The following is a 24,710-nucleotide window of genomic DNA, read 5'->3' as shown; positions in this document are numbered from 1 at the left end:
TTAGCTGCCGTCTGCTGGTCCTGGCTCCTTCTGCAAGACATGCAACAGAGGGAATTTGTCATGGCACTGGCAACTGCAACTTAAAGCAGTCTTCGGCACTCAGTTTCAGTTCCATATCCAGTGCCTTCTCCATCTCCGATTTCCGCTTCAGTTCACTTGACAAACCCAAAGCAAAAACAAAGAGCAGAAAATCAAAAGAAAATGATTTTTGGGTGGTGCAAAACTTTTGTCCTTGCAAAGCATTCGAATTGCATTAAATTCATACCAATAATGCAATTTTCATGGCATTTATGACAGAACACAGAACCCCATCTTCTACCGCGCATGCGATTATTGGAAGCTATATCCAAAGTTTTGGCAGGGCTGTCAAGCAAACCGATGTTTCATGTATGGTTTTTATCTGTGTACTCGTACTCGTGTGGGTGTAAAGAGCAAACGGGAGAGTGACAGAAGTTAGTGGGAGCTTGTGACGTAAAGCACTTAAGTCCGCCTAACACTCACATATCTTGATTAGATACGCCCCAGGCCTGTGCTGTGCTGCGCTGTGCTGCGCTGTGCTGGGGCACGTTGTCGGTCTCTCCATCCCTCGGTCTGTTTCTCTCTGTCTCCCTCGGTTTTGCGGCTTTGCAAATGCAACCGACGGCATTGTCATTCCGGAACTCTAAGCTATGCTCTCTCAAAGGAATTGTATGCCGGAATTGTTGCTGAAAGTAAACACATCCTGGCGTACAATATTAAGTACATATTTGTTTGTCATTTCGTGTGGTGGTGGTGGAATCTTTGAAAAGGGCAAAGCCTTTGTTTTGATGTCCTGCAGCAAGTTTATTGGGGGATCGGGCTAATCTTTTGACTGAGAAACGAGCTGGCTGTAGCTGCTTAAAGGAATTGGAGTAGAAGTTTTCACTAATTAATACGAAAGATATGACATACAAGATGATGTCTGATGGTACTCGCTTCATAAGAGATTCTTCATCGGCTCATCCTAGATAAGAATCGTCTCTTGTCATAAACTAAAATTATAATATTTTAAGGAAACACGAAAGGAAATTTATGTACATTTTCATGTTTCCAAAAAACTTGTGGCATCAAGTCGAGAAAAACACCACATAATCATCTCCATCGAACAAGTATTTCCACTCCAAGACATCGCTACCATTTCAGGACTGGAAAAACTTGTGTCATTCGAAATGAAGAGAACCATTTCGTACAGAGAAATAGTATATTTCCATTTAATATATAATATATATCAAGTATTGCATTTAACATTAAACTTAGACACTATATAGACATACACAGACATACACAGGACTAAGGGAACTAGGGAAACAGCAAGGCTGCCTGGACATTGGAATAGGCATCGAGTGGGAAGTGTAGGCATACTAATCGAACTATGTACTTCCTAAACTATTTAGAGGCTTAGCATTCTAATGACTAACAAACACAGCTGCTACACAGGTAATTTCAATAGGTTTCTCAATGCTTTTTTAACTCACTTAAGTTAAAAATTAATTTTAGGTATTCCTTTCCTTTAATCATTTAAAGTTATGTTTAGTCTAGGCTTAGGCTTTAGGCTTAACGCTACAAATACAGTGTGTGTGTGTGCGATTAAAGCTAGAAAATGTTGGCATGGAAATGAAAACACAGGTACAGTCACTTCATCATAAAGCACACTCGCTATCTTTCTCTCTCTCTCTCTCACTCTCTATTCCTGTTGGTCTTTCCACTATCTATGTATCTCTTGCCGTCTGTCATACAACGATATGATGAGTTTTTGTTAAAGTTAAAAGTTAAAGGTTTTTTTGTTACTCTTGCTGTAGGTACAGTTGCCGCAAAAGCCATCAGTTGTTGTCGCATTGATTGTGTTTCGAGTTTTTGGTTTTTGTTACGCATGGATCACCCTGCAGTTCTTTGCTTAATAAGCAGCTAATAAGTACAGTTGCCTCAAGTTCGAGCTAAGTTTTTGTTGTTGTAGCTTCTTCGCTTCATTATAAATTCGTATTTTTTTATGGTGAGAGAATGCTGGTGGGGTCGGTGGTTCCTTCTTAGCATTCGTCGTCGTCGATTGTATAGCTGCCCTGAAATTCACTCAGCGGCGTCGCATTCGCAGTGGATGGCGTCATGAGTGGTGCGCCCTGAAAGGAGATTGCCAACGGTAGAGCGGATGGGGCGCACAGGCTCAGGGCTCCGCGTCCTTCGGTCACAGAGCGATAGCGCAAAGGTCGACCGGAACTGCAAGGGATTTCAATAAAAATAATATTAGGTTTTTTCGGTTCAACAATCTCTCTTTTTCCTACAGGGTGTTCGTATGAAATGAGGGTATAGAAAAACGAACCCAAAAGAACAGACTTTTATCTTAAAAAGTAAAAAAGTTGTGGCAACTCAATATTCCTGTTCTTTTAGAGGGTATCCAAAATCAAATATTTGAATGAGTATATTCTGTATTAAATTTCATTTATTCTCTATTTTCTTTTCTAGGGAAATGCCCCCTTTAATCCTGCTGGACAATGCGCTATAATCCCTCCTCTTAATGGCTGGTCATTCATCTTGCATCGCCCCTTCCCTCCTCTCTTTTACCAATCGAAATACAAATACACGAAAATCAATCATACGTCACGTTGCACATCAATTCCCAGCACAATGCACTCTCCATAGCAATAAATTAGTATTCCACAATGCCAAAAACTTACCGCTCGCAATTGCATTTGAGCAGACGTATGAAGGCCGCCCGAAATGTCCGATTGAAGATGGTATAGATGATGGGATTGATCGTGGAGGAGACATATCCCAGCCAGAGGCAGGTGTTGACCACATGCTCGGGCACCTGGCACTCGGGGCAGGCGGCAAAAATGATGTTCAGTATGAAGAACGGAGACCAGCACAGGACAAAGGTGAAGAACACCAGACCCAGGACCTTGGTGGCCTTCTGCTCCGTGGCCACTGCATTGGCAGACAAACTATTTCGTTTGCTGCGATTGTTAAGGAACCTAACAAAAAGAGAGATATACGATTCAGTTATTGTCCTGGGGGTTTTCTTTTCCGCATAATTAATTTATTGTTTCACTCACCGCAAATTGAGTGTGGGCGTGGCCACACGATTTAAAGCAAACTTAAAGGGACGCAATTTGTGGCGCTGCTGTCGTTCGTCAGGCTTCGCTGTCGGTATAGACCTCACCTGCTGCTCCAGGTGGTGATTGCCACCTCCGCGCCCGCCTCCGTCTCCGCTCTGGTTGTGGTTCTGTCCATGTCCCTGTATGGTAGATATGCTCACTATGCTGGAGCCATTTCCACCGCCTCCAGGAGTTGTGCAGCTCGTTGTCGCAGCTGCTGTGCTATTGCCTCCGCCTCCAGCTCCAGCTCCATTGCCATTTGTTGGGTAACCCAATTGTGGCTGGGAGATGCTGACACGCACAGAGGCTCGTCGATTCGGATGGCTATAAGAAAGTGGAGAGTGAGAGAGCAGGTTTTCGGGGCAAAGGAAACGGAAGGGCAAACTCGCATATTTAGATTGTTTTTTTTTCTTTTAGCGAGCGTTTGATATTAGATTTGAGTCTTTTGATTGCCTGGGACCCATCCGTTCCGACACCGAACTCAACAGTTGATCAAATTGACTTTTAATGTAATGAAGCAGCAGGAGAGCAGGGAGCAAGGACGGTAGAGCTGCAGAGGAGGAGAGCACAGGAGATGGTAGCCTTAGGAGCCAAATGTAATGACTTTCACTTTTCTCGGGGTGTGCGAACCGAACCCCTGAACCGTCATGGATCTCTTCCCCATATGTATCCTCTGCCGGAGCTTAGGATCTGGCAATTTAGCTAAATGCTTTGTTTTTGGCAGAATGGGGGGCGAATGGAAATGGTTTTCGGGAAACTGCACAGCGGAGTGATGTATTAAAGTGAAGTTATGGGTGTGGCGCAAAAAAAAGTAGTAAACGAAATTTGAGGGATAGAAGTCTTTAAGAAGGATTCAAGTGAATGAAATAAAGTGAAAAGAAATTACGAAAATTAAACTGCAAAAGCATTTGGTGGAACGATAGCCAGTAACGAGCGTTCAATTATCCAAAAAGGAGAAGAACAAAACTGTAAATTATTTATATTTATGCATCCTAGAATGAACAACGTAACTTAATGAGACGATAATTTCTCAACCTAATGAAACGTACAACTTTCTTTGTATTTTGTTCCTCTTTCGAAACTAAACTTGCTGCAGGACACAGCGCAGAGTGAAACTAAAAACGATACCAGCAAACTTAGCCCTCAGTCCATTCTTTTGAACATCCTCCAATGATGAATTTATAATTTGTGCCTGCATGGGGCAACTTTGTCTCATTTTGGATGACAGAAGTCGGGACATCGGAATAAGTGATCTCAACTCTCGGCGGGGGCCAACAAATGCATAGTGCAACTTTTTGGAGGCCAGCTATAATGTGGCAGGCAGCCTTTCTGGCAACTTTGCAACTGTTGCTGCCTCAGCGAATAAAACATAAAGTTTTTCAATTTCTGCCAGCAGCAGAAACAGCAGAAGCATTTAAATAAGCACCGCCCAAGTGGCGTCAAATGTCCAACTAATATTTTGCAAGCGAAAGCGAAAAGTTTTTCCTGTAACGAAAAGTTGTCCAGGGCTCAGGTTCCACCTGCTTGCTGTTGGACTCGTGGCTCATTAGGAATTCATATATTTATGCGCCAACTTGTTCGTCACATAATGCCCCGAAAAAAGCGAGGCGCATAAACGTGACATTCGTCAGTGGCGGCGGGCGACTGAAGCCCCATTCACAGCCCCGGGGCGTGCTTAAGTCGAGGACTTACTTGGGTCTTGACTTTGGCTCTACGTAATTCTCCTCCTCGTCCTCGTCCTCCTCCTCCGCCTCCGTGCTTTGGTTATGCTAAAATTCTGCTGACAACCGGCAAGCAAATGTCATTTGCAAATTTTTGCTGGCATTTTCGGTTGCACTTTGCTTCCATCTTTCGGTTATTTTCCTTTTGTGGAGTTCTGGCTACATTGTCGGATGTGACATTCGTTGCTGGCGTTTCTTGTGGCTTCCCTTTTTGCATTTTATGTGCTATTTATTGTTGCAGCAACAGCAAACACCAACAATGTGGCAAGAAGGGTACCCGGAGCACAGCTGAAGTGCCAGTGCGACAAACCGTTTCGTGTTTGCGTGCTTTTTTTTGCTCTTTCCCTCGCTGCACCGCATGTCGTATGAGTGATTTATGTTCAGGACAAGGCTGGTGCAAAATATGTATACGCCATGTTGTGCGACAGCTTCTGAATGTGCATTTAATTACAAGAGATGATTGTAATTGATTGTTTGCAAGCCAGCCCTCATATGGTGGAAAGGAGCGGCTACTTGTGGCAGGGAACGGACATGGATTCCTTCTCTTTAAGCCAAAAACTTATTGCCACAAAGAAGAAATGAACATAATATCACTTGAGTCCAAAACCGAAGTCAACAACAAGGAGCAAGAACCGCTTGGCACTTCGTAGAATGTATTGTAAATTATGTAAATTTCCTGAAGGAAAGTAGTCGGAAAAACTTGGTCCAAATGGCGCCCTTAGCCGTTTCCCCGGAAGGAGGAGTCGTGTAAAACAAATGTAATAAATATAAAAGCTTTTGTGTGCTCAGGAGATAATAATCATGTTTTTATTCTGGTTCTTTCTGGTTGGCGGAATCTCTTGGCATTGATTGGGGAATTTCGGGTTTTTGTGTTTGGGATTTGTCATTGCCGACGGTTCTGGCCGGTAAGACCGCAATGACTTTTAATTTCATGGATGACTTCGATTTGTGGTCGAGTTGGAGTAGGACAGTGCTTGACCATAACTGGAGGACCACAGAGAATCCAATTAAAGGTTAATTGTCCTTATGCAAAGGTCTCACCGCAAATCAATTCTGTGGAGTCGAATGGCCTCTCTAATTCTAGTTTTTCAAGTGGTTTCCACACTCTAATTAATGCTATGTTGTGGCATAAGCTTACCTGTCCATTAGATTAGGATTGCCGCCGTGTTTGCGCCAGAAGCTATTCGAATGGGGCCTGTTGGCTCGTATTGAAGACCCGGCTGAAATGCTGCCGGAGGCGGGTGTTGACGAATGACGCAAGATGCCGCCGCCAGTAAAACGGAAACTGTTGCGACCACTTAGGCCACCTCTGGTGGCAACTCCTCCTCCAGTTCCGCTGCTGCTCCCTCCTCCCCCATTGGCCACATTGCGAAAGCTGACAGTTCCAATGCTCCGGCTGCTTGTCGTTCTCTGTTGCATCAATGGACGTTCGCTGGCCTCCAAGCTGTTGTTGCCTCTTGTTCCACCTTCTCGTTCGGAACCGGCACCGGCACCAGCACCTCCTGCATTGTTAAAATTTCGATTGCTGTCACTCATGGCCAGGAATTTGTTATTGCCGCTGCTGAAGCTGCTGTGCATCTGTAACTGTTGCTGGCTATGCTGCGGCCTTATCGTGAAGCGTCCACCCAGCCTATAAAAGAAGACACGAGACACAAAAGAGAGGTGAGAGGTGGATCGATGAAGCCTGATTGAGTTAAGGCTAATTTGCAGCGCTTGGCCAGGCTTTGATTGCCCCTCTGTCCGTCAATCAGTAAATGGTGAATGAAAATTGCAACATTTAAGGGAAGCAAAAAAAAAAACGATGACGGAAATTTGGTTCCGTAAAGTAAAAGTTCTGCTGGAGAAGGATTCCCTTCTTCATGTGGAATAATTGAAGGATATCGATTGGCTGGACCAAAAGAGAGTTTGATAATTAACATGAAAGTTGGTTTTCATTTCCTCTTTTACTTTTGCATCGGGTTCTAATTGTGTTTCAATGTCAACGTGGACATGGCATTCGTATTCGTGTAGAGGTAGAAGAAATCAAACCCACTCTTCCACTTGCTCTTACCTTCGGAACAATTCACTCTCTGGATGCTCGGCAGCAAATCGAGCCTTCTTGCGGAGCAGTGGTATGGTCAGGGCATAGGTGGTGACCATCATCAGCATGGGTATATAGAAGGCCACCAGCGAACCAAACACAAAGAAGGCCCGATTGTTGATGACACATATATTCGGCTCCGGCATAATGTTCTTTTCATTGACCAGACCTGCACACATTGGACACAAAAGATGGTCATTATCAACTAGTAAGGGGTAGACGGGGTCTGCAATACTTACCCAAAACTGTAATCGAGCTGGATACCATCATGGCCATCAGCCAGACAATGGCTATCTTAATGCCAGCCAAACGTTTCGTAGATCGATGACGGGACCCAAGCGGATTCCGTATGCCCAGATATCGCCCAAGGCTGATGAAGCACATGTGCAGGATGCTCGATGAACAGGCCAGAACATCGCAGGTCACATAAATGTTGCACCAGGTAAAACCAAGTGGCCAATAGCCTACAAAACAAGTCAAAACAGACCAAAACAGTGTTCAATTAAGGCGAAAAATGCAATGGCAATCGGAGGAAACCTTTCGCCATCAATCTGCCAGCACAAATCAAAGTTAATTAAAACGGCAAAGTTCCGAAAAACTCGTTAGAGAAACCATGAATGACAAAGTGAAATGTGGAAAATGGTATGGAATTGTTTATTGCGGTTTATGTGCATCCAAAGACCAGCCCCAATTGTGGTCGTCAGTACAACTGATAGACGGTTGTGCTGGAATATGACACTTTGATGGGCCCAGACACCACAATGAAAACCGAAGGGAAAGAGTGTGATTTATGGATGAATAGTCAGAAAGAAACTCCTTAACTTTCAATCGAATTTTTTGAGTGAAAATCTCTTTTATTAAATTGAAAGAAATCTCTGTAAAGCAAAGCTTAAACTTGTATTTACAAATATCCAAAATATGATCTATCTAACCACAATTCCACGTCAATTAAACAACATTCTTACGCCAGCGATTCGTTTCCATTTCATTTCATTTCAGAGTCCGTTACAGACCACTCGACGGACTCATTCACCTTGACATCGATGGGGCTGGAGCGACAATCCGGGCAGAAGCTCAAACACTCAATGGGGGGAAAACAGAACACAGAACAAACTCAATTGCCGCAGCCCAGTCGGGGATCTATTTACGAGTAGCTCTCTCTCTCTCTCTCCACTCAATGGCAAATTCAGTATTAATTAGTACAAATTGCGCTTAAATGCGTTGGGTGTTGGTGAGCGTTGGGCTGGTTTTTACACGCTATTTGGCCAGAGATACAGACACATGAGCATGAGGGTCCTTGCCACACACACCAATAGAATATCGAATAGAAGCTGCTGCAGGAGCAGGAGGGCAGACCATCATGTCGTATTTAGTTTTATATGCTTGTCACTGACACAAGCAGACGGACAAACGGACAGACAGACAAAAGTGTGAGAGCAAGAGTGTGAGGGCTTTGTCAATGTATTTATTACGCATACGACATGTTGTTCATTCGCTCAACCCCTGAAGTGGCAGAAGGGCAGACATAAAAGCCTGCACGTAAATGCTAGAATAACTGAAAATTTAATGCGGAAAAGGTCTGCCTCAGTTGTTGATTAAGTTTGCTGGAAAATATTAAAGTATTAGCAAGGAAATCATTTTCTATCCTTTCAACATCGGAATTATATCATTCGTCTGTGCTGTACCATTTTTCGGCATCGGATCTCTATATTTTCTTAGTTTTTAGAAGATTTTAAGAGCTACCAGGTATCATACGGTCGCAACAGAACCTGCCTCTAGTTTTATATTTATCCATAAACCACTTACTCTATAAAATAATTTTGAATTGCTTTGGACGCCCGAAAAAACAAAAGTTAATGTGACAATGGAAACTCAGGCGAAGCAGAAGGCCAGACCGAAAGTCTGGCCTGAGTTTTCACGAAAGTTCAAAATGGTTTGGCAATGGGCGGGAGGCTAAGCCAACTACGATAGCACCACCAACTAAACAATAAGCAATGTTTATACAAACTAAAATCCACACAGAAGACCGCTGGCTGGCTGGCTGGTTGGCTGGTTGGATGACTGGATGACTGGCCCCATTTTCAGCTTAATTGTTGGGCCAGGGCTCTTGGCCAGGCTAAAACCACACTTAAGGCTTTTAGTTACATTTAGTTTACTGTTGTCGTCTACTTCCCAGCGAGGCACACGGAAAAAACATTCGCCAAAAAATACACGCGCATACACACAAAAATATAAACAGACCTTGCCCTCAGCCCTGGGCTTTGGGCCCTGAGCCACGCAAAGTGGCGCAATAAAAGGCCAAAATATAAAAAACTGTTGCATAAAATGTGGCGTGGCCAAAGTGCAACCAAAAAATAAACAGCAAGTCCATGGAAATAAAAGATTAAGACCGGAAGGAATATGGAAGGAAAATCTTTAAAGAGTTGTCTTCAATTCGATTGCGTTAGGGTAGCCGTTTCCCTTAAGAGACATATTTCTATAAATATTATCTGAACTTAACATGGGTTTTTTGAAAGTACCCTAAAGTCTAACTACAGCTTGGAGAATACATTGAAATATAACAATAACTTAAAGACCAGTCCCTGTTGTAATCTGTTTCCAATTCGAAGTTTGCTTTATTTTCTACAGAGAGTAAAAGAGCCTTTAGAATATCTCTCCCTCTCTCTGCTGTATCTGCCCCAGCTAATGGCCAGGACCTAAAAGTAGACTTTACATAAATAAAATGTCAGCACGCAGTGACTAAACTAATGCGCTCTATGAGCAAAATGAATTTTCCCCTAATGTTGTTAATGTGCTTGGACTGGCACTCAATCCATTTAGATGCGATGGGTTTTGGTTCTGGTTGTGCTTCTGGTTCTGGTTCTGGTTATGGCTGTGGGTTTGGTGTTCTGGTTGGGGATCTGTGCGATGAATGTACGTTTAATTTATGCAAACGTTTGATCTGTTTATGGTACGTTGGGCTACCCTGGATGTGAAGCTTGTTGGGTTGGCTGCTGCTGGGGGTAAGGACTTTGTTTTGAGGTTTTATCAGTGTCATATGCAAATAACCCAGAGTTTGAATATGTTTACCGAACATTTTACATATTTAACAGGCAATGAGTAGGGATTTTTTCTTATTTTCAATCAACTGAAGAGACAATGTTTTTTCTCTATATTAGAACAAAATAAAATGATTTCCTTGAAAGCTTAACGGAATACATATAAATTAAAATTTGTTGGCCATGAAGGAAAATATATTAAATTGCTGAAGTGATCATCGTATTTTCCCACTCAAGTTATTACAGCTGTGCTCGGGAATAATAAAACCGCGAAAAAGGAAAAAAATAAATTCTTAATTCAAACATCAGCCAACGGAAAGTCACGCGTTTGTCATTCTAGTTTGTTGCTTCTGGCAACGGCTTCTGGGCTCTCGGCTCTTGCGCTGCTGCATTTTGCTATAAGTGAGCCAAAGCGGAAGCAGCCAACGAGGCTAACAACTCATGACAATGGCTTTGATGGCGGGGGTGGAGATGGAAGCGTAGATGGGGCGTAGAGGAAATGGCGTCGAAATAATTCATGTGCAAATGCATTAGAAGCTGACTTGCATTGCCACTTGATTGCTGAAGTACACTCGAAGAAAAGAGATGATTGAGTAGGGTGGGGATACTTGAGAGGAAATTTCTAAGAAGGAGGGGTTCGGAAAAGCAAACAGAAGAGATACATATACCACAAGAATATATGATAGGATAAATCCAACAGGAGAATGGAAAGATTTACTCACCCAAAAACGCTGGTATCGCTCCCATGGGCATCACAAACAGACTGACCAACAAATCGGCTATGGCCAGCGAGAAGAGAAAATAGTTGGTAACATTCTGAAGCTTGCGATCCAATGCGACGGCCAGGCACACTAGAATGTTGCCCAGTCCGCCGGCAAAGATGAAGAATACCACAAACAGGAAGAGCCAATCGTAGCCATGCGGACTATAGTCTAGAAAGCTCTTTGAGATTACAATGTCAGTGGAGGTGGTGGCTGCCGTTGTTGTGGTTGTGGTCAGGGCGGTGTAGTTGGAGAGAATCATATCCAGGCTGGTGCTGGTGCTGCTGCTGCCATTGATGAGGCTGAATGTGTCGTTGGCGGGGCCCATTACATCGCTTAGGTTGAGAAACGACCAGAGAGCGTCCTCCTGTCCGTTGCCTAGCTCAATTTGAAAGTCACCGCTGGTGAAGGCATCCAAAAGACTATCGTCCGAACCCTGCTCCTCCATCCGCTCCCGTTCCCGCTGCTGCATGTGGCATAGAAATGTGTCCTGCTGCTGGCCCACCTCACAGAAGAGCTCGTCTTCATCCCCATTCCCATCCTCATCCTCACTAAGCCTGCTGCAGTTCGAACTATAGCTAACTGTATCACTCGCATTATCACTGAGGGCCTCTTTGATTACCAGTCGAAATTGCTCATACGCCTCATGGACCACTCGCAACAGTCGTGCATTTAGCCTCGACGTGCAGGCCTCCGCCTCCGCCTCTGGTTCCCATCCCATGCCATGGCATCTATAGTATGCTGTCTGCTCGGCTCGATTGAATGTCTGCTTGGTGCACTGGAATGTATGGCTGCTGTTGCTGTTGATGAGGATGTTGCTGCCATTGCCGCTACTGTTGCTGGTGGGTGTGATATCTGGGGGATAGCTAGTAGCCTGATACGCTTCGCAGTTAATAAACGGCTGCCAGACCTCAGGCCAAGCCGCCTCTTCCAGGCGACAATTGAAAGTGCTCGGCATGAATGTTGCTCCTGTTGTTGCCGCTGCCGCTGCTGATGTTGTCGTTGGTCCATGACCAGAGTCGCTTTGCATCTCCATTTCATTCTAAAGCTGTGCGGCTCACTTAACCACAACAACAACCCTATGGAATTGCTGTTGTTCGCCTTCCCACTGCCAAGCTGTTGCTTTCTTTTGAGTGCTAAATTATTGCCTGAAAAAAGAGTTTAAAACAATCATTAAATTACATTTATATATATAGAGATGTCAGTTTGGTGCCATTAAAAGTACTTTAACTCTTTAAGAAAAAGGGCTTATAAAGGCTTGTAAAATAAGACTTTTTCTCTTGCAAAAGTGAGGAAAATTTGAGCCCAAGGCTTAACAGCAAAGCGTAATAAAGAATGAGCAAATATTTACATTTGCAGTTCAGCTAAGAAAATGTATGAGAATAACAGAGCAGAACATGTTACAATGTAATATTTAAGGACACATATTTGTATGAGCAGTTAAGTAAAGAAACTGACTCAGAAAGTCTCTGTACTCGAAAACTGTACTCAAAACTAACCAAGAAATAATTTAAAACCATACTTAAAACCTGCAAACATTTATAGGGATTAAATGTGTTTTAATCCATTGATAATATCCTTTTTTTTGTATTTGTATAAAAATATGTTTATTTGCAGCCTCCACAACTTTTTTACTGATATTTTCCAAAGGGAATTAGTGGCCAACTTTTCACAGAGTTGCTTAATTAGTCACACAAGCAAAAAAGCAGATGGAAAAAGCTGAAAAAAACGAGATGAAAATTCTCCCACAGAGAGCAGCAGCCATATTTTCAAATATGTTTTTGTTTGGCCTGTCAATAGCCGACAGCTGAAGAGTTGAGCTCAATGGGATGCATCAGATGATGGTGATGCTCCGCCTCCGCCTCCGCCCCCCGCTCCTGCTCCCTCTACTTCTGAATCTGATGATGATGTTGATGTTGATGACTGTGACTATGACGATGGCAGTGTCAACATGGTGATGCTGCTGACTCGAATTTGAATTCGCTTGAAATGCCACGGCCAACAAAAGGTCCTACGCTCGCCATCACGCTACGCTGTATGTCTTTGAGACACCCTCTTCTGCAGTGTCAGGCGTCAGCCTTTAGTAGTAGAGCTTTTGTGTGGGCTTCACTCCCACGCCTAAAATGGCTTTTCTTTTCCTGGGTATTTAGTTCGCTTTTCACTGGAAAGAATTCGCGTATGCTGCTGTCCCTGCCGATAATGACACTCCCACTCACACCCGTGGAAAGCTAATTAAAAATGCACTCCAGCTCAAAGATTGAGCTGCAATTTGCGTTGCATGGCCAACAAATTTACAAATTTAAATTATGCCACAAAACTTTGTACAGCAAATTGGCTGCAAATTTTGTCATGCGACAGGCATACAAGGTCCCTGTCCCGCAGAATATTGTTCAATCAAAATCTCTATATTTTTTTTGTTCAGAGACGTCGCCTGGGGAACAGGAGATCGCGAACCAAAAAGGGGCAGAAACTGCAGGCAAGTGATTTGGGCAATCAACCGCAACAGCGGGAGGATTTTATGGTAGTTGCATTGCACCGGCGGACCTTCACCCACAAAACCACACTCATACACACACACGAATCCGCAATTCTGCCGCCGCCATTTGCAATTTTGGCGTGTGAGAAATTTTTTTCTTTGCTGAACAAAAATGAAAATAAACGCGACTGCATTTGTTTTGGCCCTCAAGCATACGCTTTCATTGTCAGAGAATGCAGGTAATGCATTTTTAGATGGGATATAAAATATTTATATAATTATTTATGGCTTTATTTCAACGCTGTTTGGTACAAGCCGTTGCAGAAAATTATTTCATTGTGTTGGTAGTTTTTTTATTCATACGGAATTCGCTCTTTTGTAGTTCTAAAATTCTGGGCTAGGGGATCAAATTTTCCCTGAAGACTACTTCATTCTCCTCTTGAAAAGCTCCTTCTTCCGCTAGAGCAACCCTAAAGGATCTTTCAACCTTAAAACCACTATGAAATCGCTTATTTTTTTCGCTTCATCCATGAGGACATATCTCTAGTGGATGTCTGTTATGCCCGACGCTCATTTCAACCTTTGACTAAACTCCTCGGGCACTCTCAACACCCCCAGGGCACTCGTTCTTCGGTCTGCTGAGGATGGCACTAGAAGCGCGTTCCATCGCTGGCTTTTTTTTCGCAGAGCGCAGTAATTTTGCAATTTTGGTTTTGGTTTGCTTTATGATTTCCAGCCCCTGGCAGCGGGGGAGGTTAGTTTTCGATTGGATTTGTCGCCTGGGTAACGTCAAACCGATGCAGGCCCCCGAAGTGGGCCAACCATTCACAAAGAGAGAAAAAGAGAGAGAGAGACTATAGCAAAGGGAGGGGATATATGTAGGGTGGGACCAAGAATCCCTTATGCATGTGAAATACGCTTTGGCAGTGCACTTTGCCGACTTAATTTGAGTGGCGACTCATACAGCGAGATCTCTCTCTCTCCATCTCCCGCTGTTCCATATCCATATCCACCTTTACATTCTCATGCCGGGAGAGGCTTTAATGATGTCGCTGCAATTTAAAGTCGAGCTTCAGCTCCCCTATAATGACAGTCAACACTTCTTCCGTTCATGTGAGTGTGTTTTTGTATGGAAGAGGGATACATTTTTGTGCAGGCAGCATGGGACCAGGCCGAGTGCCATAATTGAAGTCTCTGTTTGTAGAAAAATAATGATGTCGTTCTGCGGGCCGTCACCAAAACAAACCTTTGTACAATGTCAGGCCGTAAAAGGGGGACAAAGTCTATAAGAAATTGAGAACTGAAAGGAATACCTACGAAAATAAGATAAAGCTGGCTATTTGGGGAGTAGAAATGCTGGAAAATCTTCATATATGTAGGTTGATATAATAATCTCAGCATTTCATTCATATGTAAGCAGCATACACTCATTATTTGATATACGACAAAACTAGAATTAAAACCACATAAAGAGTGCGGGAAAAACTTGTTTTACTGCCAATTTGATCGGACCATGACGGCCACGAGCAAACATTGAATGCAAAACTACAATAAAAGCAGGAAAAATAATATTTGTTTGCTTGTAATTCAATATTTGTCTTATGGTTTATGTGTCTCGAGCGCACCGCTCGACCGACTGATGAGCAAAGTATACGTATCGATTAAAAGTGGAACTTGTACTAGTCCTCGTACTTGCGCTGCCCGCCCCCAGTGATCTGTGACTAACAACCTGGTCTCCATTTCTTATTTATATTCTATTTCTACGAGTGGTTGACCAACTGTATTAACATTGTTTCCTCGCTGATGTCTGTTGTTCGAGTTACTGTTGCTGTCGTGTCGGCACTCGTGGGTGTGGTTTAACTTGCGGTTAATTATGCAATTAATTATTAACGGGCCGTTGCATTTTGCATTTGCTTTCCTCTCGTCTCCTTCACACTTTTTCTCTGGTTTGAAATTTCACTTTGTTTTTAGAGAAATACTTCATTTGATGGTTATGTTTACTGAATTATAATACCCTTTCGGTTGGAGGGGGCATGACCAAGGGGGCGTATCGTATGGGATTACAAATAAATTAATTGCAACACATTTCTGCCGGCCCTCTCTGTAACAGAACACTTTTTGGCCCCTACCGACGCGTACAAAAGATGATCCAAAAAAGACAGCAACTTAATTGGAAGTGGGTTCTGGTCTGAGTGATTTGTCAAAAGTGTCGTTGCTTCAGTCCTTCAATCCCACTCCTAAGCCACCACTCCTCCACTCCACCCATCCCTCATCATCAATTACAGCATGTCCGACAATCAAGTGGCCGACAAGAATTTTCGGCGAGAAAACTTCATTAAGCGGTTTATTCGTTGGCCTACGGCTACAGTGCGCACTCCCCAGACGCCACACAAATGAACAGTGAACGATATTCTCGTAGATGAGTACGAAGGGCTCAAAAAATGGTTAAGGAAGAGACCCTCGTACGGCTGACTGTCTCGCCTGGTATGCAGTTAATGAAGAGAAATGGCCAAAAGTGTTTTATAAATGTTTACCCTTCAAATTGCTTTGGCTTTGCTATGCGGGTATACAGATTATGGGTTGGGGTTTGGCAATACAATAATAATTGATCACTAATTTAATGGATTTCCGATAGGATTGGTCTCCCTGCGATTGTCCATCCAACTTTCTGTATTGATTGGAGGCTTCTAAATGCATGTCCCACTTTTGAGTAGAGCATCTGCCATTCCTCTATACAACTTTCAATGAATTTTTAATGTTGTTCTTTGCTATTGCTTCCTGTTGTTGCTGCTGCTGCTGCTTCTGTTTGGTGCTCTGGCTTTTGCGGTTGTGTTTTGCGGAAGTGTGCATCAATAAATTTTCGTTTTTTACGTGTTGGTATTTTCGGCATTTTGGGTATTTTTTTCCGTACATCGCGCCACACGCATTTTCCTAATAACTTGTAGGCTTTAATGGCTATGCCAGAACTAAGATATGGAGCAAATCCCCACCTCCCCCCGAAAGTATATACATAGAGGGAGATATATGCCTGGCTATTAATCTGGCTGCCTGGCGACTGCTCGTCCGACCCCCGAAATGTAAATGAACCGAAAGAGTGCACTAAAGTTGAACGAAAAGATATTCTTGGCTCTTGAAATATGCCTGGCACGTTGCAAACCCACACCGAAACCCAAAACAAATGAACCCAAAAAAGCGGCGACAAATAACCGGAGCAGATATGAAAGATATGGAATGTGCAACGTGCATTGAACTGTGTGGTCCTGCTCCCCTTGCCACAGGAATGGAGAGAGAGAGAGAGAGAAAGAGCTTTATTTTCGCAGTGCAGGGATTATCAGAATGAATTGCAAACAAAACGGGATTTTACACAGAATATTTTAACAAATGAAATCATATTTTTGGCATTGTACCCTGCAGTGAAGAGATAGGGTATATGGATGGCAAGTAGATTTGTGGTAGAGATGGAAGGAAGTGTTTGAAATACATATACTCTGTGAATTTGAATAAATCGAATTATTTCCATCGACGGTGTAGTGTGACAAGAGGTAAGCTCATAGTCGTATTACTCGCCTTTAGCATCATTTTAATCTGCATTCAACAGCCAATAACTATCTTAGTCACAGATCAAGTAAATTAAAATAAACATATTTGATTGGTGAATATTTCAATTGGTTTCACTTTTTCCCAATCAATTACCACACACACAAACAACTGCTGTCAATCAGCCAGAAATACTCGCATAGAAAATCTACATGCGAATGCTGGGCGACACTGACAGCTCTCAACTATTTGCCTGGTTTATCCAATAGCTCAATCAAAAACGCATCAGATATCGCTTGGCAAACGTTTCTGTCATTGAGTGCTAATAGCCGGCTGCCACTTGACCTCGCAGCCACTTAACTCTAGAGGGAACGATGAGGTCTGTGTGTCATCTGGAGGTTCAAACGAATGGTTCTAGTATTCACTATTCTTGGCTTGAATTGAATTTGCGTAAATAATTGCAAAACTGTTCTCTTTGCGTTAGGAGCAGTGCTAATTTAATGTTCAAAATCCAATTTTCCCAAAAACGGGAAACAACATCATTAAGAACTTCTGGCATTCCGGCTATGCTATGTGAGAACATTTGTTCCGCAGATTTATGGCGGAATGTCTAAGGCCCTGTTTTACAGCACTGCCCGAAAATGATTATTTATACTCGTATGTGTGTGGAAAATCAGTAAAAATAAAACAGGAACAACTCTGGCCTCCCACAAGAAGTTGGAAGATGATTTAGGGCCTTGCCAATGCATATGGAATATATTTTTGTGTGAAAGAAAGTTTTGAACCTAACCGGAAGAAGAATACTCTTGAAGTATTATGGGAAAGGGTTTTCTAAACCTAGCAGGAAATCTGTTACTGATAGTTAACAATGCTTATCCCTTCTCTCCAAGCCCTAGCCCAAGCCCCACCCTAAACAAAAGGCAAACTTAAGTTTCAGCTTAAGCCCATTCATAAGGTGGCTTCCCTGCACTGTGAGTATGAATCCCTATATCCTATGGCCGCAGAGACATAGCCAGCCCCGTCCTGCTTGTGCCCTTAGCCGTGTCATTTGGTAGGTGGCAAGTGCAACTTGCACTAATGCACATTGAGCCAGACATTGTGGCGCAAAGTAGTTCAAGGCTCGCCGCAGAGCCAAGTCTTGTCCTTTGCCAAAACCTGGTACTGCACTTTACTCTTCCCCCACCCACCGGGCCGGGCCACTCACTTAGCAGAGCATTTTCACCTGAGATGCGTTTAAAATGCCAGGTATGAAAAGCTGCAAGTAGCTTCTTTACTGAAACATTGCGCATACGTCATGTTGTGCACAGAAATAGTTGTACATAAGCAAACAGGCAGTCATGGAGGTAGGAAGAATGGGAGAGGGGAAGAAACCAACGCGTGTTGTTTTTTTATTTATGCATATTTCACTTTCTGGCTTTCATTTTAGCCATGCTGTTGTCATTCATTTGTTTGACAACGTTTTGTGTTTGCTGGCAATCAGCCAAGGCTAATAAAAGAACGGCCTACACGTCGCGCATAAGCTAAATAAAATCATTCTCAACGGACTGCAACTAATTTGCGTTGAATTAAGCCAATTGCCTGCGTTTAACACGTTTTATTTTAAATTAAATAGAACTGATGCGAGTATAATTAAAGCCAGAAAATAGTTTGTGGTGTTTGCTCGGTCAAATGGTTTACAATTTATATGATTGAATGTGATTGAATCTGATTGGACAGTGTTTTGGCTTCAATTGTCAAATTATGTCAGGGACTGGCATCGTTCTTGGTTTGACCATTTAGTCCATCAAAGGCGCAGGCATATTCTCCTGCTTAGCTTCGATGTGCACGAGATCTTTTGGCACTCGAGTCGACTTCGGCTTCGAGTCTTTCGGTTGTAGCTTTGAGATTGCTTTGAAATGGTTGGTGAATATGAACGAATGATAGCGCTTGGCCAGTGGTTCACACTTTAGAGTCTCGTAGGGATTCTCCCTATAGCAAGTGGTCAGTTCCTTCTCCATCTGTTTAATTTCGCCTTCGATGTTCTCGGTCCATTTCATCGGTGTGCCAAAGAGCTCCTCCACACGTTTCACAGATTCATGGAATTGGCTCTCCTCCATCTCCACTGCGCGCTTCTTCCAGGGCCAGTCCACGGGTTCCACCTCCGGGACCTCCTTCGCCTGGTGCTCCAGAGTGGATGGAGCATCACCCGAACCGGAAACAGACAGGATCTTCTTCTTGCACTGCTCGCAACTCCCAGATTCTCCTGAAGTCTTAGCCATTTCCTCCCTGGCCTGCTCAAGTCGCTCCACCACCTCGCGAGAAACTTGGAATGGATTGGGATTGACAATTTCTGCGCTCCGAGGCTGGCTACTAGTAGCACCCATTTTGTAATGGTTTTTTGCGAAACTTTTGTGCTACAATTTCTATTATATATTATTTGTTCTGAGAGAAAGAGTAAACTTATTTAAATTGATTGTAAACCCTTGGGTGGAGAGACTTACTAAAATTTGGACTTGTTTTGAAAAGCAAATTCAGACTTGAGTAAGGGGTGTATGCCTCCTATGAGAGATGTTCCTTCATTAGAGATTGGAAGATACTGTACAGCAGTGCCAATGCATATTGAATGAATTTTTGTGTCAAAGAAAGTTTATGCATGCCACAAAAGTTTGAATACTCTTAAGGATTATGCAACTAGTTAAAAGTTTTCCGGGGAAAGTTTTCTCTCAAAAATTGTTTTGCAATAAGACTTTAAAATGTTATGCTAGAATTCAGGAAACATTGAATGATGGTTCTTTACTGAGTATTTCTGCCTCTCAGGAGGTTATTCATCTTTTATCTGTTCTGACTCTGAGCATCTTTAAAGAGCATTCTATTTTTATTGCAATTCAAACCGTTTCCATTTCAAATTAAGCATCTATTGTCTCCTGTTACACATGTTCTGCGACGCGTTTGAATAATGAAAACTTTTGCAGCCATATACGGTTCCAACGTGCCCCTGTCTCAGTCTGAGTCTCTGTTGCTGATGCTGTCTCTGCCTCATGCCCCATCCTCTACCCCAGACAGACTCCCTCGTTGGCGGTGTCTTAATTGTGCTGTCAATCATTTTGCATATTTGCACAAATCCAACAGAGAAATAAAAGGAAACACAAATGAGCGCGAAAAAAGTAAAATAAAATGAAAATGTTTGATGGCCAGCGGAAGCTCACAACAAATTGTGATGGGAAATGAATTTAAATACAAGTATATGGAAAATAAGGAGGCTGAACGAAATGACAAATCATGGGAAACCTGCTGACGGGCAACAGCAAGAGGTCGTACTTATTGAATAATTTATTAATAATATTTATTGATTGTTGATGCTCGATTGCTCGATAGCTCGTGATTGCAATTTACACAGCAGCCAATTAAATGATAAGCCATCAATTAGCCAAAAGGCAGCATAGCATATGTACATAGACACTCGCATATCTTTCAACTACCCGTTTGGCATAAGAATGTTTGAACAATTGCTCAAAGTCAGCAGCGGCAAGACGATTAATCGCTGGCGTCAGTTCATCGATCGATCGGATGGATAGATATGTGAGGCATAGGCCCGGAGCTGGACCCAGACCCCACAGACAACTTGTTGTTTTGGCATTTCAGTAATGCCCAACTAAACACATTTTTGCCGTTAAACAAATTACCAAGAGGATGGACTCACTGGAATGCAAATTTCTTTAAAAAAAACAAGGAAATCTATTGATACAAATTTCTACATTGAAAACTACCTGGTAATATATTTCATAAATATAAGTAGCGTACTTATACAAATGGTATCTCTTAAATATTAAATTTATGGGACTATTACTATTACAAGGAAACAAAGCTGTTTTCTGGACTTCGATTTTGAGGATAATATGCTTTGGTCTGATTTATCAAATCAGTATATTGAAGAGGATAATATCAACAGATTATATGGTGAACATCTTTCAATTACAGGGTACGCCGTACTTCCAATCTCTAAGGTTTAGCTTCCCCATTTGTTTGTTCTGAATTTATGCATCCGATTTTTGATTGGATTTAACTCAAAAGTTGATAGAAAAGTTGTTTGGGGCATTAAATTTTTTGCACCGCTGGGGAACAGTCATAAAATATACCACTTTACTTTAAGGCGATTATATAGTCAAATCATAAGGCTATAGATATGGAATGTGTGTGGGAGAGGGGGAATTCCATGAATGAATTTAAATTGAATGCAATATCCGCGCTCTGGGCTCAAAATTGTGCTTCGTTTTTTCGTTCAATTGTTTCAGATTGCGTACATATACACACATAAATCTATAACGAGTACGAGTATCTTTGGATAAATAGAAAGGAATGAGGCCCAAGAGAGAGATAAATGCTGATACTTGTGCTTGAATTTATTTATTTTTGCCTGCCGCACGCCGCAGTCTACCATGAAGACGATGATGGGATGGTCAAAATATTTAAGAAATTTGATTGCCATATAAAATATGGTTTGTGTTGATTGAATCTTGATATATGTACGAGTACAAGTAGGTCCATGCGGACATGCCTGATCGATAACCATATGAGCAATGTAAATTTGCAGTTGAAAGATATGAATATATATCTATCAATATATTGTTCAATGTGTTTTTGTAAATCAGTTTTGGATTTGTGTATCGGCGATAAACAAAATAAGATCCACTGAAGTGCATAAAAGATACAAAAACACATGGAATGAATGAATGAAAAAGAGGGAATTTCATGCATTGAATTCCGAATAAATTGGCATGAATCTTGAACTTGAAAAACGAAAATACTTAGTTCCAGAACAGATGCAAATCTTTCCCTGATTAAAGTTTTCTTTTCCACAGTTCAACAAATTATTGCAAGCCATAAGCGATGTCCTTGAGACTTAGACCCGTCCCCCAACTCATCTTTCGTACCTATTTCATTGCCAAAATCTGTAGCTTTACTTTTACCCAAACCACTTTAGTAATGTCCCACACTTGAGCCAAAAGTATCATAACTTTGATGCCTGTTGCTGACAGACCCTCAAAGGCGGGCATAAAACAGGCTCAAAGCTGGCTCAAACAGTCTGGCACTCAGAAGGGGCTCAAACACCTCGGAAAAACCAGAAAAGCGACAGAACAAAATAGAATTACTGTCAGGTAATCAGCGGCAGTTTATGTTCATTTGGTCCACTAAACTTTTACGGCCGTTCCACTTATCTGCCCGAATTTGTCTACGGGTCCCACACAAAATGGCAATCGCTTCATCTTAATGACAGCTGTGGTCCTGATAGGAGGATCTGTCCGTCCCTAGACCTAGGCATAATTTCAGCCATGTCCGTTATGTCTCATTAAAACTTTACGCACATCAGCAGGATCTGCTGGAGCAACAGTAGCAAAAAATCCTAATAGTTTAATTTCCTGACAAGCGACCGAAAAATAAAAGCAAATGAACATGAAAAAATGGAAAGGTGCAATAGGAAAGGCCTAGGTCTCGGGCGGAAAGACAAAAGGTAACCGAAAACAAAGAGAAATGGCAAACATTTGGTTTTCGGTTTCTTGGCAATAAATCTTGTTTTTGCCTTTTGCTGACATGTGAGTAATCATGTGTGAGTCGGTCCACAAAAGGTTTGGGGGGGGGTTTAGATGTTAGCCCTGTGATACGGGATACGGAATACGGAAAAGGACGAACGGATACCGGTTGAGGTACGGACCTAACTTTAAGTTAATTTTCTTCGTTTCGCTTTGATCCCTCTTTTAAAGAATCGCATTCCTTGGTTTTCCCATTTGTCATTTCGCTGTGTGACTTACTGGAAATTGTTCCTGTTAATGCTATTTGCTTTTCATTACTAATTCGTATTCGTGGGTGACTCACGGTGAGACGGGCACAACCAGCGTGAAAATTTACATTTAATTACGTAATGAGAGGTTTGGGAGGGGGGCACCATTTTTTTACACGAATTTAGCTTTGCTTTGATTTCCGGCGGTTCTTCCTTCCACACACAGTGTTTTCGTTTTCTATTTGGTAATGCGCACGGAGGAACACCCATATCTTACACCTGCAAAAGCCCTTGAAGCTATTTTTTTAAATTAATTTGCATTTGAAACAATTGCGTGCCCTGTTTGCTTACTATTTAACTTATTTTTTCGCTTTTTAGCTTAATTAAACTGGCACGAAACGTGTCGGGCATTTAGCTTTAACAATGGACATTTACGGGAAACGAAACAGAACTACGACAACGGGTTTCTGAGGAAATTAAACTTCCTTTGGGGATGTTATGGATAGTTCGAGGCAGCCAGCAAACTACATTCAAATTGGTGACAATAGATAAATTGGATGTTCGATTTTTAGGGTTTAACTAAAAAAAGAAAGAAAGAAGTAAGGAAATTCTGATCAAAGGGGTTCCAATAGTGTACCTCTAGCATCACTTCTTAGGTTTATAAGTGTATACAAAAATATCAGAAGACGACCTAGATTTACCTACCTTTTTATAGATTCCAAGGATCGAAAAATGCGGCTTACTTTGACAAAATTAAATTTGCTTTATTAAATCTTGATGGCAATAGGTCTTCTGTTTGTTAAACCACATTTACAATTTACTTTAGGCTTTCTAAAAAAGTACACACTCGAACTACACACGTGTTTGAGAAATGTTTTCTCATTATTTGTATATTTGCATTTGGGTTTTTGTTTTTTGGTTTTGTTTTAGCAGTAATATTTTGTTGATTTTTCATTTATTTATGGAAAGAACTGCAGTTGACAGGTGCCGCTGAATAGCAAACAAACATTTTGCACATATTCATTTCCCCATCTCATTATTAAATTTTTCTCACAAAAAAACACATTCATTTTAATTTCTTATCAACCATGAAAGGTGTGGATAATTGGCTAACCTATTTTACACAAAACGATGAGCTTATTTTAAAATAATTTTTTGATATACTTGTTTTAATATTATTTTTATTGAACTTAAATATTTGTTCGAAATTTACACTGAACTTTGATCTTTGCTCGAATTATTTTTTAGTTTTGAGTGGGAGGAGCACGCTTTTGCTGGCGAACGCAACGCGGCAAAATTTCAAAACAAACTGATTGTGCGAATTTTCCAAACTGGTCCATTGGGTCTGAAAAGCAAGTGGAAAACAGTCGCAGTCGCAGTCGAAGCTGCTGTCGGCGTTGGCGTCAGCTTCACGCTCTTTCGATGTGTCTCTCTCTCTCTCTGTGGTGTGCTCTCTGCTGGGAAAATAGTGGGAAATTCTCCTGACTTTGTTTGGGAAATTTTCCAAATAGACTGACGCCGCTTTTCCTGTCAGCCTCTATGGTGTCCGAGGGGGATGGTGCGGTTCTGTTGCCGGGTTAGATGATGGCCACGTGCTTTGGCTCCATGGCTGTCAACATTCGGTACGTGCGGCTGCCATTCCTCTCTGCCTCTCTTTGCCCCCTAAAACCGTGCGTATTTTATGAATGAATTATATACAGAATAGCAGAAAAAAAACATTAGAGTGTTAGATGGGAGAACAACCTATGGTGGAGGTCTCAAATGTATGCTCTCTACTTCAGGTAGGACTCGATTTAATCGGTTTAAGATATTTATTTAATGAGCTTTAGCTAGAAATATTACAAGGTTTCCCTTGGATTTAGTTCGAACCAACAGCAACACCACTTCCGTTTCCCTTTTGTATTCGGCGTCTTATTTTTCTCGTTTTTTATACATATATTTTAAATGTAATTTATCGAAACGTGCATTGGTTTCTCTATACATGGCAAATGGTAGAAATTTCGGTGTGTCAACGAAAAATAAACATACACTCCCACATAAAAGTATGCACATAAATGTACACATATATTGTGTATGTTATGGACGTGTTTCGAATGTTTCATGTTGTTCGGGGGCCACACACCATTTTGACATTGCTCCTGGGTACCGAAAGATGTAAACATATTCGTATGGTTGCTTTACAACGTCGGTATTTAATAGCTGGCACTGATTTCCTCTGCTGACAGAGCGGAACAC

The 24,710-nt window shown here is 42.0% G+C and overlaps 2 protein-coding genes across 2 annotated transcripts; both read right to left on the bottom strand.

The window, feature by feature from the left end:
• Window positions 1–1,532: 1,532 nt before the first annotated feature.
• 5-HT2A (5-hydroxytryptamine receptor 2A) lies at window positions 1,533–23,782 on the bottom strand. The gene is made up of 8 exons (XM_001359215.5): window positions 23,181–23,782; window positions 10,669–11,855; window positions 7,148–7,372; window positions 6,879–7,077; window positions 5,967–6,458; window positions 3,066–3,431; window positions 2,688–2,984; window positions 1,533–2,229 (listed from the first exon to the last, which is right to left on the bottom strand). Exons 2-8 carry the CDS (start codon window positions 11,741–11,743, stop codon window positions 2,043–2,045), a joined length of 2,841 nt encoding a protein of 946 aa, XP_001359252.5. The 5' UTR covers window positions 11,744–11,855; window positions 23,181–23,782; the 3' UTR covers window positions 1,533–2,042.
• On the bottom strand, window positions 18,299–19,215 carry LOC4802310 (uncharacterized). Its single transcript, XM_001359214.3, has 2 exons — window positions 19,201–19,215; window positions 18,299–19,141 (listed from the first exon to the last, which is right to left on the bottom strand). The coding sequence occupies exon 2, from the start codon at window positions 19,081–19,083 to the stop codon at window positions 18,496–18,498; it is 588 nt and encodes a 195-aa protein (XP_001359251.2). The 5' UTR covers window positions 19,084–19,141; window positions 19,201–19,215; the 3' UTR covers window positions 18,299–18,495.
• Window positions 23,783–24,710: the final 928 nt, after the last annotated feature.

The sequence above is a fragment of the Drosophila pseudoobscura genome, chromosome 2 (assembly GCF_009870125.1).
Source record: "Drosophila pseudoobscura strain MV-25-SWS-2005 chromosome 2, UCI_Dpse_MV25, whole genome shotgun sequence".
In the NCBI taxonomy this organism is placed as follows: Eukaryota; Metazoa; Arthropoda; class Insecta; order Diptera; family Drosophilidae; genus Drosophila; species Drosophila pseudoobscura.
This window is presented reverse-complemented; position numbering and strand designations above follow the sequence as displayed.